The sequence below is a fragment of the Monodelphis domestica genome, chromosome 4 (assembly GCF_027887165.1).
Source record: "Monodelphis domestica isolate mMonDom1 chromosome 4, mMonDom1.pri, whole genome shotgun sequence".
Taxonomy (NCBI): Eukaryota; Metazoa; Chordata; class Mammalia; order Didelphimorphia; family Didelphidae; genus Monodelphis; species Monodelphis domestica.
The window spans coordinates 357,566,484-357,578,717 of record NC_077230.1 but is presented as its reverse complement, the minus strand read 5'-3'; the positions used below and the strand labels follow the sequence as shown (position 1 = coordinate 357,578,717).

The 12,234-nt window shown below is 50.1% G+C and overlaps 1 protein-coding gene across 6 annotated transcripts in view; it reads left to right on the top strand.

Moving 5' to 3' along the window:
• APBB1 (amyloid beta precursor protein binding family B member 1) overlaps positions 1 to 12,171 on the top strand; it is a 51,910-nt gene extending 39,739 nt beyond the window's left edge. For 3 of the 6 annotated variants that reach the window (XM_056795111.1, XM_056795107.1, XM_007492737.2), the window contains 12 exons: positions 3,956 to 4,131; positions 4,951 to 5,007; positions 5,131 to 5,216; positions 5,476 to 5,536; positions 5,780 to 5,929; positions 6,256 to 6,383; positions 6,812 to 6,926; positions 7,115 to 7,199; positions 7,663 to 7,746; positions 9,342 to 9,457; positions 11,146 to 11,322; positions 11,476 to 12,171. In XM_056795111.1, coding sequence (XP_056651089.1) covers positions 4,012 to 4,131; positions 4,951 to 5,007; positions 5,131 to 5,216; positions 5,476 to 5,536; positions 5,780 to 5,929; positions 6,256 to 6,383; positions 6,812 to 6,926; positions 7,115 to 7,199; positions 7,663 to 7,746; positions 9,342 to 9,457; positions 11,146 to 11,322; positions 11,476 to 11,643 — 1,347 coding nt within the window. In that variant the 5' untranslated portion in view covers positions 3,956 to 4,011 and the 3' untranslated portion in view covers positions 11,644 to 12,171. Of the gene's footprint in view, positions 1 to 2,484; positions 2,510 to 2,574; positions 2,850 to 3,955; positions 4,132 to 4,950; positions 5,008 to 5,130; positions 5,217 to 5,475; positions 5,537 to 5,779; positions 5,930 to 6,255; positions 6,384 to 6,811; positions 6,927 to 7,114; positions 7,200 to 7,662; positions 7,747 to 9,341; positions 9,458 to 11,145; positions 11,323 to 11,475 lie in introns of those variants that run through there. The other 3 variants (XM_056795110.1, XM_016422477.2, XM_056795108.1) reach the window with 3 other exon arrangements.
• Positions 12,172 to 12,234: the final 63 nt, after the last annotated feature.

The following is a 12,234-nucleotide window of genomic DNA, read 5'->3' as shown; positions in this document are numbered from 1 at the left end:
GCCAGTGAGAATACCTACAAATAGATTTGCCAGGACTCTGAAAATAGGAAGAAAAATGGCAGCTAAGGTTGAATGTTGGGAAATTACAAGGAAATGTGCTTTGGTATGAATTACCCAGACCACCAGTCAGTCAATCAGTCAGCAAGCATTAAAGCTCACAAGCTTATGAGCCAGGTGTAGTACTAGGCTCCAGGGATATAAAGAAAGATCAAAGCAGCTTTTGCCCTCAAGAAGCTTATATTCTAGGGAGAGGGCCAATTGATGAGATAAACTACTTAGAAGTCCACGATGTACTCAACACTGTGGGGGATATAAGAAAAGAAGACTGTGAGCTAGCCTTAGATAGCTATGCAAGGATAGCCTATGGTCTAATTGAAGAGACAAGACTAACGCATAGTAAAGTAACAAGAAAACAGTATAAGGTGCTGAATTGTATATCTGTGCCCATTAATGTTGAGAGGTCCAGAGATAGCAGAGATCAGTGTGGCCCATGGTGGTCAAGAAATTTCATTTAATCCTCACAACACAGGGAAGTAGGGGTCATTATTATCCTCCTTTTACAAATAAGGAAACTGAGGTAGACAGAGGTTAAGTGGTTTGTCCAGGCTCACATAGCTCAAAAGTGTTTGAGACTGGATTTGAACTCAGAACTTCCTACTCTAGGCTCAGTGCTAGATCTGCTGTGCCTCCTAGTTACCATAGGCAGAGAAAAAATGGAAGGAAAGGAATTTAGACATGACTAATGTTGCAGAGGTAGAAGATGGGCATCCTATATTGGTGAGTTATTGCAAGAGATAGTGAGAATACATCCCTTACTGTAGGGTTTCGGTTGGGATGTTATTTGCAGTATAGCTGGAGAGAGATATTATTGCAGTCTAGAAAAAAAAGAACAAGGGAGATGGCTGGCCATATTCCCCGAAGACACGGCCCATTGTCTTGCATTAGCTAAAACAAAACAGAACACAATGCAGGAGGTCAGAATTGTCAGGGAGGAGACTGGAAAGACAACAGAAATTATTGTCTTCTTATCTTTTCTTACACATGTTCCTCTTGCCTCTGCCAGGAGTGTGCTGGTCGCAGGGCATAGGTCAAGGGTGAGGAAAGGGACTGCAGAAGGTAGAGCTGGGCAGATCCAAAGATGGCTGAAGCCTAGAAATCAGAAAGTGGCAAGGTTGGGGGAGATGGATGTAGTCCCATATCCCAGAGATTAAAGCACTGCCTACCTCCTCTCAAAAAGATTTTTAAAAATAGAGCTTCCTTCATATTGCTAGGACTCATCTTCCTGAAAGAGAGCACTGGCCATTGGTAAATCCTATTCCATAAAAGGGTAGTTCAGGATCTGTCAGGGAACACTGAGAATAACTGAGAGGGTGGATTGGTTCTTCTTTGCTACTTTAGAATGGGTGACAGCTTCTTGGGCTGTCTTCAGATTTCACTTACTACTCTTTCTTAGGGGTAGTAGACTGTTATCCCAAGCTCGGGGTCTTGGCTTTTCCCTTCTTCCTTGTCCTGATCCCATCTGCCATCCGGGACGTCCATTGGAGACATCTCTCCCTCTCTCCCTAAGAAGTCTGCCCAAAAAGATAGTAAAGGGCATGGAGGAGTGTCTGGAGGGCTTGATGCCCACCCAGAGGTGATAACAAAGATACCTTAACTCCCCAGCTTAAGCTCTGGGCCCCATCTCTCTCCCTCCTTGGTCTTGGAGGGAAGAGTAAGGTTTGGTGAGTCTCTGATCCTTGCTCACCTCCTTCTCTCCTTGAGTTTGGCTCCATCAACACTGTGTGGTTACCTAGGAGCCCTAGCTCAGCTCTGGGACCACACTTGCCCCTCAGCAGTGACTCTCTTGCTTCAGTACCTGCCAGGATTCCCGGTTTCCCCAGCAACCAGAGCTTACGTCACTGGTTTTGGGTGTGCCCAGTTGGTACTGGGGCTCCCGTTGCTGGGGAAACGAAGCAGCCCATCTGGGCTCTGGCAGGTAAGCCTAACCGGATGAGGGGAGGATGCTACCCCTCTGCTCTTGGCTTGAACCTTTACAACAGGCAGGGCTCATGCTGTAACCCTGATCCCTTCCCAATTTCCATCCCCTAGAGTAAGCTGGGATGTATTGAGAGGGGGAAGGGTGTCTCTTGGTCGGGGTTTGAAGGAGGGGCCCTGAAATCCCCGTGGTTATGAGGAGCCTTGGGGTCCCCAGAGGCCTCAGAGGTCATGTCCCATTGCATGCTGGGAGCTGTAGTTTCTGCAGGGCCCCTGACTTGGGAGGGGGTTTAGGGAGTCCTGTCTCCTTGGCTGGGCGTTGGATGTGTGTGTGGGGAACTGTGAATGCCTAACGCAGGGAAATGATGGAAATAGCTCAGACTGGGGATGGGGAGGGGGGATTCTGAGTGGAGGTGTGAGCCGTGAAGGGCTGGAACAGCACTATATGGTGAAGGCAGGGACCCCACTGCTGCCAGCTAGGCTGCCCCTCTGCCCTGAGTGGTGCCCTCAGCCGCAGCGCCTCCAGCCCCTCAGGGTGAGTAGGGGTGGGGGTGGGGTGGGGGAGGTGTGCTGGATTCCTCCTCCTCTTGGCTTAGAGGGGAGGAAGAAGCCTGGCAGATGGCTCTGCCCTGGTGGGGAGAGGAAAAGGGAGCTGGAGCGGGAGAGGGAGAGTGAGGGGGAGGGGGAGGGGAGCAGCTGTTCTCCCAAGCCCAGTACCAGCACATAGCACTGTGCTGAAGCCCAGCGGGGCCAGGGAGGACGGCTGTGGGGGCCCCAGGCTGGAGCCAGGGCCCGAGGGTGGGAGGGGCCCCAGCCAAGCAGCATGTTCTCCCAAGACTTCTTCCTGGCCATCATCCTACAGGACAGCAGCCCAGGTGAGGGCAAGGAGCCTGGCAGAGCTGTCAGGCAGGAGGCTCAGAGTGGGAGCAGGAGGAGAGGAGCTGGGACTGGGGCTGGGGGGGAAGTGGGGGCTAAAAGTATCACTTACCTTGTGACAGCTGGGTCAGAGGGGATAAAAGGGGAAGGGGCCCTGCGTGCATTTACAGTCTGGGTCCATGCATGAAGGATGCGGTCTGTGTATGTGAACAGTATATGTGCATGGCATGCGTATGGATGTCTGACCATTATGGGGGATTCCTGGGTGTGTGGTGTATTCGGCATGTGGATGATGAATGCATAGTGTGGGTGAGATCCATTTGTAACCTGGGTGGGGGGTATAGGCTATGTGCTCTGAGTGGAGATTCTTGTGTGTGTGTGGCATTTGCACAGTGCGTATGTGCCTAGAGAGTGTGCACAGCAGGTAGGATGTCTTGGATATTTCTGTGGAGGGTGTTATTGCCTTTGCAATATACGTATAAATGGATATTTGTGTATATATGTGGGTCTATCTATATATCGAGATTCAAGAGAGTCATTCCTGAGCTCTGTGGGGTGCCTGGCTCCTTGCCCACTTCCTGCCCTCTACCACGGTCCATTCTTTTTTAATATAGGTCAGTGTTAATGTGTGTGTATGTGGTTTAAGCACAAATGAGGGTATGAATATGCATGTTCAGTTGTATGATCTGTGCATGTTCTCATTATTGGAACACTGGTGAACATGCACACAGACACACAGACAGACACACACACACAGCATGCCCACAGAACACCCCCAGTGTTGGGAAAATGACTTGGGTGCTGTGGAGGGTGATCGGTGTAATCCCAGACTCCCTATACACTGCTGCCCAATGCTCTTGGGAAATCTGCTCACTTCCAGTGTCCCTGGGTCCCAGTCTCCTAAGGAGAGGTCAAGCTGGGCTGCCTAGCCTGACTCCACCCCTAGCCCATTCCTGGTGGCTGTGGAACCTGCCAGCCCTGTCTGGTGCTCCCGTGGGGACAGGAGCTGTGGACAGCTGTGAGGTGTCGGATAGGAAGCGATGGGAGGGTGGCAGGTAGCCTGACTGTGGCAGGGTAACCTCTTAATCAGCTCGTCTCATGGCAGACTCCTTCTGGAACCGGAATTCATTCGAGACGGATTCAGACCTGCCTTCCGGATGGATGAGGGTCCAGGACACCTCAGGAACCTATTATTGGCACATCCCAACTGGGACCACCCAATGGGAGCCCCCTGGCCGGGCCCCACCCTCACAAGGGAGCAGCCCCACTGAAGAGCCTCAGGTGAAGCCTTTCTCCACTCTTGGAGCCACCTGCCTCTTTCCTGAGGGAAAGGGAAGATCAGCCCCTAAGCCTGCTCTCCCACCCTACTCCTCCATAATAACTGGCATTTATAAAGGCAGTTAGGTAGTATAGTAGTTAGAGAGCCATCTGGCCTCAGATACTTTATAGCTGTGTGACTCCAAGTGCCTAGCTTTTGTTGCTCTTCTGCTTTAGAATTGATATTAAGACAGAAGGTAAGGGTTTTTTTAAAAAAAATTTGGGGCAGCTAGGTGGTACAGTGCTAGGCATGGGGAGATCCTGTGGTCAAATCTGGGCTCTGACACTTCCTAGCTGTATGACCCTGGGCAAGTCACTGCCAGTTGCCTTACCCTTATTGTTCTTCTTTTTGGAACCAATACTTGTATCAATTCTAAGACAGAAGGTAAGAGTTTTAAAAATAATATTAACTGGCATTTTTATACAGTGTTTTAAGATATGCAGTTCTTTCCACACATTAGTTTATTTGAACCTCTAAAACTTGTAAGGCAGGTACAATAGTTATTATTCTCATTTTACAAAGGAAGAACTAGCTAGGTTAAGTAACTTTTCCAAGGTCACTTAACTGCTAAGAATCAGATGCAGTATTTCAATTCAGATCATCCTAAATCCAAATCCATCACTCCCTCTATCTCTGGGCTAGAGCAGTACCTAACATGAGGAATTTTTAACTCTCTTTGGGTAAATGACTAGGGGCTGGGCCCCTGAATGCATGTGTTAGAAACAGGGTATCATGTTAGAGGCATTCACTATATCCCAGCCCTCCACGCCTCCTTCCCTCAGCTCACCTGGACTGGTTTTGGCCATGGAGAGACCTTTGAGGATGGAGAGTTCTGGAAGGTAGGTGAAAATGCTCCTGCTTATGGGCAGAGCAAAAGCCCCTGGGATGATGGGGAGGGAAGCCTGGGAAGAAGAGGGCATATGCTGTCTCCTCTCACATCACCATCATTTCTCCTCCCTTAGGATGTGGCTAGTGAGGAGCCCCCTATGGAGCCAGAAAGGAAGGACTCTGAAGATGGAACCCTGCCTTTCCAAGCTGTGAACATCAGGTGAGGGGAGGAAGGGGGAAAGAGGCAGGGAATTGAGAGAGTGGAGGATGATTCACTGAAGATGAAGTATGGGACTTGGGACCTGGCCATGGCTGGGCCCCTCTGGTGCTGGGGCAGGAGGGGGAAAAGGGGGAGGGTGAAGCCTTGGGTTCAGCTGAGTTCTAGATGGGACTAGGAGAATGCATTTATGTCCTGGGGTAGGGATTGGAGGGGTTTCCTCTTAGTTACAGATGACTGATTCTCTTCTCTCTTCCTTTAGCACTGGCTTGCCCCAAGAGCAGGAGAAGTTACCCCTTCTGAACACCAACCTGGGGGCCAAGGTTTGTCAACTGAGTTGGCTAGGGATGATTCTGTGTGACCTAAGAATAGGGAGAATTTTTTGGGTTGGGGATGGTTGGAGGCCAGGACTCTCCACTGGATCCAGCCAGCCCTCCACATATTCTGTGGTAGACCAAGATTCCTTCCCTCTCTGAGGGCTGCATTCTGTCCCACCATGCACTGCCCAGGACTCCCATAGACTTTCCTCTTCCCCATGTTCCTCCCTTTCTCTCCCCCAACTGCAGTGCTTCGCCGTGCGCTCTCTGGGCTGGGTGGAGATGACTGAGGAGGAGCTAGCCCCTGGACGAAGCAGTGTGGCTGTCAACAACTGCATCCGCCAGCTCTCCTACCACAAACACAACCTGCATGACCCAGCCCAGGGAGGCTGGGGGGAGGTGAGCCGGGGAAAACCCACGAATGGGGGAAGCTCTGTGAGCGAGGCTGCCCAGAGCCCCCAGGCCTACAGGGTTGAGACTGATGAAGAGTCTGCCACAGCCAGGGGAGAGCCAGAAATCTGGGCAATAAATCTTCCCCAGTCACTGCCCCCACCCTCCACCAGGCTTACTGTGACAGTTGTCTTGTGTGACCCTCCCCAATCCAAGGCAACTGTGTCAGGTGTTACCCCCGCCTCCACCCTGCTGTGACAGGTGCCCCAGGCTGCCTTCCTCTCCCCTGTGGGGCTTGTTCTGACAGGTGCTCTCTGCTTCTCCCCACATCCCAGGGAAAGGACATGCTACTGCAGCTAGAGGATGAGACACTAAAGCTGGTGGAGCCACATGGACAGACGGTGCTGCATTCACAGCCTATCATCAGCATCCGTGTATGGGGCGTCGGGCGGGACAGTGGAAGGTGTGGGCTCAGGGGCTCCTCTGGGGGGTCGGATGGGATCTGCCTTGGGTAGGGGCTCCCCTGGCTACCAGGGCAGGGCCAGTCTTCACTAATTATGATTTTTGCCTCACTTCTGCTGCTGGACCCAGAGAGAGGTATTGTGCTCCCCCCTGCCCCCCCCATCGTCTGTGCCTTTACCTGCTCCTAGGCTTCAGCCAAGCCCACTAAGCTCCTAGGATTTTCCCTTGTTCCCCCCATCCTGCCTGCTGTTCCTCTTCCTCTGTCCCTTGTCTGCAGCATGCCTATTTCCCCTAAGCTTGGGGTTAGTACCATGAGCCCCCCCCCCCAGCCTCCAGGGTGGAATAATCCTGCTCTGCCAGCTCTTGCCCCACTAGAGATTTGGAGTCTGGCAGAGTAGGGAGACACTGAGAGACCCACCTACCCCACAGGGATTTTGCCTATGTGGCCCGGGACAAGCTGACCCAGATGCTCAAGTGCCACGTGTTTCGCTGTGAAGCACCTGCGAAGAACATAGCCACCAGTCTGCATGAGATCTGCTCTAAGGCATGCCCCCTGCCCCGGTCCCTGCTCCCCAGTGAGGGGAGGCCCCTGCATGGGATGTGGGTTCTCTGCCAAATTTGGCTCCCATTAGGGAATTCACTGGGAGGCCACCTGTGGGATGAGGGATCAAGGGCATTGGGGGACAGGTTCCAGAGCCAAGGAGACCAGGTGACAGGGTCTCACTCCCACAGATCATGGCTGAACGCCGAAGTGCCCGCTGCTTAGTGAATGGCCTGTCCTTGGATCACTCCAAACTGGTGGATGTTCCCTTCCAAGGTCAGGGTCTCCTCCAAAACCCAAGCCCATCCACACAGACAGATACCTCCCTGTACTGGGCCTCCTAGTGTGCAAAGTCCTTGTAGGACCACGTAAGAGACCCAGAGGAAGGAGGAACCATGGCCCCTACCCTTGGGAACTCTGATGGGACAGATAGAGCACCCATGCATTTTCTTTAGGAAACATAGGTCAGAAACACAATGCACACAGCTCCAGCTGTCCACAAATCACTTGGGAAGACTGAGAATAATTAAAATCAAGCAATCATATCATAAAAGGGATTTGGATTTGGAGAGAGTGAAGCTGGAATATAATCTGGGGAAAGGGAGGATCAGGAGGTCTAGACCCTTGGGATTGTTAGCTAAAATCTTGTTGCTGGGTTGGAAGCTATTTCCTATCTAGTGGAATGGGCTGGGGATCAAAACTGACATGTCAGGCCCATGATTCTCTTCCCTCCCCCCAGTGGAGTTCCCAGCCCCGAAGAATGAGCTGGTCCAGAAATTCCAAGTCTATTACCTGGGGAATGTGCCTGTTGCTAAGCCTGTGGGTATGTATGTTACTTGACTGCCCCTCGACCAGCTGCCACCTCTTTTCCTACAAAGAAGCCCTTTCTGTCCTCCACTCCTGTCCACCGGCCTCAGTTCAGCAAATCTTCACCCTTTCCTTAAGTGATGGAGAGGTATTTCAGAGACCCCTTCCTCTTCCTCTCTGCCATTCTCTGGGCACACAGAATGCAGCCAGCCCACTGCCAGGACCTTCCATCACCTACATTCAGCCCATGGTCCTTGCCCTGCCATTATCTCTACAGTTTTGGCATTGTTTCCTCTCTCTGTCCTCCTCCCTGGTGTGTATGTGTGTGTGTGTGTGTGTGTGTGTGTGTGTGTGTGTGTGTGTGTGAGATAGAGTGGGGAAGGGGAGAGAAGGAGTAGAGATCATATCAATAAGCTTTCTTTGAATGTCTCTAGCCTAGACCTTGACATCGTGACAGATGATGCCTAGTTTAAGGGACTGGGAAAGTTTGGACTAAGGAAGAATCTTAAGTCAGATGCTTCTGAGCTCCCTTCAGCTACAGGTTTTGGTGATTTTAAATGACTTCTCTTAGGTCACATTGCTAGTCACCAGGAGAGCTGGAGTTGGAACCCAGGCTTTATGTTTTTCTCTGATAGAGATGTGGAAGTCATCCATTGAGAGATGAGAGAGGAAGCCACGATAGACAGATGGGCTCTCTTGGGAGAGAATACCGAGAAAGCAGCAGATCCTCAGACTTAAGGGGCAACCATAGTGAGGAGACATAAGGAAGAGGAGGAGCTTGGGAAGGACAGATCAGAGATGAAAGACAAGAGCAATGATCTTGGAAGCCAAAATAGTGTCACATGTCATGAGATGAGGGGAAGGAGATGGGGGTAATGAGGATGCAGAAAAGGCCCTGTGGTCTGGTAAGGAATGGCTTGAGAAGACAAGTTGTATGTGTACTCTGCAGTAGTGTCTATGTCCTGGGGTAGCATAGTGTAGAAGCTAAGAGTGACAGATTTGGAATCAGGTAGATCTGGGTTTGAATTTTGCTTCTGACACTCTTTGGCAGTGACCAAAGAGTGACCAATGGGCCAAGTTCTTCACTTCTTGGACCTCAGTGTCTTTGTACATAAAACATATGATATCTAAGTCTTAAAGGTTATTTGTGAAGCTATGTATGCAAAGTGCTTTGGAAAATTTAAAGTACTAATTTAAAAGTTGGGATAGAAGCTGGGCCTTTTATCGTTATAGGGAACTCCCTCTCCTATCTGCGTGGGTTGGTCCTTCTTTGCAACTTAGTCTCCTTTTTTTTTTAATCTTTACTTTTTGTCTTAGAATCAATACTGTATATTAGTTCTAAGGTAGGAGAGTGGTAAGAGCTAGGCAGTGGGGGTTAAGTGATTTGCCCAGGGTTACATGGCTAGGAAGTGTCCAAGGCTAGATATGAACTCAGGCTTGGCTCTCTCTTCACTGTCCCAAGTAGCCCTCATTACATAGGATATAACTGATAGATGTGACATAAATATCAGTTACTATCATTAATGACAATGGCAGGGATTGTCCTAGTGGATGGGTCATCACCATGTATTGGTGGGGGTGGGGTGGGGTGCTGTCTCTTTGGATCTGCAGGTGTGGATGTAATTAATGGGGCCTTGGAGTCAGTTCTGGCCACCAGCAGCAGGGAGCAGTGGACCCCCAGTCACGTCAGTGTGGCTCCTGCTACACTCACCATCTTGCATCAGCAGGTGAGGCCATGGCTGGGAGGGAAGGAGGGAGATGGCTGCTGATGCCAGGCTGCCTCTGGTCTCTTGTGCTCCAGGCTGATTGCAGTGGAAGGAGGGGAGGGATGATTGATTGACTGGGGGACAACTGGAGGTGAATTAGTAAAATTTTAAAAATAGATAATCTTGGCTCTTCATATGAAGAACATTCTGCACACAGTAGGCTCTTAGTGAATATAGCTCAGTAATGACCTCTTACTTCCCTTTAAGATGCAATGCCAGATCACTGTAGGTATGGAATGAGGCTGCCTCACTCTCCCCAGATCTGGATGAGAGAATGACAGACCTAATGAAAGGGAGCTCAAAGATCATTGGTTCCTTTTACACCATTGTTAACCAGTGGTCATCTAACCTCTGCTCCAGGATCTGCCGAGACAGGGGTGGGAGTGGAGCAAACAAATATTTATTGAGCATCTACTAAGTGTCAGACACTGTGCCAGATAAGCAATTTATAAGGATTACCTTACTCGATCTTCATAACAATCCCCATTTTCTGAGGTAGGCGCTATTTCCATTTTACAGTTGAAGAAACTGAGGTAGCAAGGGCTGCACATCTAGGAAGTGTTTGATGCCGAATTTGAACTTGAATTTCCCTTACTCCAGATCCAGCATTCTAACTAATGTGCCAACTTGCTGCCTCCCTAATAGGGAGCTCATTAGCACACCCAATGCCACCCCTTTTCCTTTTGGATAGTTCTTATTGTTAGAAACTTTTTTTCTTGTTTTGAGTTGAAACTCCTTCCTTTAGCTTTTTCCTCTTGCTCTGAGTTTTCCTTCTGAAGAATAGTCCTTTTTCTTCTATATGAGAACCCTTTAAATCTGGAAAGATTATTATCAGGAGGCAGAGTGGTGTAGTGGAAAGAGTCTTGACTTTGGAGCCAGAAAACCACAATTCTAATTCTACTACTTATTCTGTGTCATTTTGGGCAAGTTGTTTAATCTATGTGGGCCTCAGATTTCTCATCTGTAAAATGAGAGGACTAGACAAATGATGTCTTAAGTTTGTGATCTTTTTGCCTCTCCCCACCCCTGCCCCCCAGGCAGGTGCTTCAGTTGAGCCAAATATGACAAGATTTGGAGTCCTTTCACTAATCTGATCATCTTCCTTGGATGTACTGGGGTTTACCATGGCCCTTCCTAAATTGCAGTGTCTAGAATGGGACATTGCCTCAGATGTAGTCTCACCTCCCTTACCTGAGACACTATGCAGCTATTCATGTAAACTCAGGTGATATTAGCTTCTTTGGCTGTCAGTTTGTTGTCCTATTGAGTTTGTAGTCCACTAAAACCCCCATGTCTTTTTTGTATTAAAAAAAATGAGGGCCTCTTAATTCCTTCCAAGAATTCAGCCTTTTTTTCCTGTCATGGCCTCAGGATATTTTTAAATGGATAAAATAGAAAAGATTACAAAAGAAACCAATTATATTGAAATCTATCCCCCTTCCCTCTCTCTTTTCCCCTATTTTTATCTATCTCTATCTATCTGTCTCTTTCTCTCTCTATCTAGATTTTAAAACCTTATGAGTTCACAGATCCCAAATGAAGAACTCCTGCTCCAGAGGGCAGTGACAGGGTCACTAAGATCTATGATAGGGGCCTCTTATCAGGGGGTATGGATCTGTAATAGTTGCCCTTCTTAATTATCCTCGCAGACTGAAGCCGTTCTGGGAGAATGCAGGGTCCGGTTCCTGTCATTCCTGGCAGTGGGCAGAGATGTCCACACTTTCGCCTTCATCATGGCTGCTGGCCCTTCTACTTTCTGCTGCCACATGTTCTGGTGTGAGCCCAATGCAGCCAGCCTCTCTGAGGCTGTACAGGCTGCCTGCATGGTAAGTTGGGGGGTAGGGGAAAGGAAAGTGCATCCCGCTGGAGGGAAAATGGGTCTTTACAGGGAGCAGGGGGTGGGGAATGGGGGTCCCTGGACTGAGTAGGCAGGCTGGGACTGATAATTATACTCTATAGCCCACCTTCTTTCTCCCCAGCTTCGGTACCAGAAGTGCCTGGATGCCCGTCCCCAGGCCTCCAGCTCATGTCTCCCAGCACCCCCTGCAGACTCTGTTGCTCGTCGTGTGGGCTGTACTGTCCGAAAGGGGGTCCAATCTCTTCTGGGTACACTCAAACCGAAAAGGCTAGGAACCCACACACCCTGAACAGGTGCACAGGGTCTGGATTGGGTCCAGACCATTCCCTAAACTGCCCTGGGGAATCTCTAAAATAAACTGCCCTGGGGAACTAAGATATGGGGTGGGGAGGGGCCCAGGGCAGCTTGTCAGGCCCTTCCTGATGCTGCTCTGGGCCAGGGCCATCTGGCACTGCTTCCCTGACCAGTGGCAGTGGCCTCCTGCCTGGGGGATGGGGAGGAAGATGGGACTGCAGGCCCACAGGGAAGGAGGAGACTGAAGCATGAAGGTAGAACAAATGGGTTTCATGGCTGGACCCAACTGGGCCTCTGTCTTGGGATACTGATACTTTCCCAGCCCAAGGGTTCTTGTGTCTCTTTGCCACATGAATCAGTCAGTCTGGATAGAAAATACAGGCCTTTGCCTGGCTTTCCCTTTGCTGGCTGGGCCTGTAGCCCAAGGGCAGTGAGGGTGGGAGTAGGGAAGCCCCCTTCCTCCTGTTCTGTGGGCACCAGCGAATTGTGTTCACTAATAAAGCTGTCTGTGTGCCCATCCTGATGCCTGTCTAACTTGGTTCTTTTGCCTCTCTCTGACCCAGAGCTGTCCCCTGGGGAAGGGACA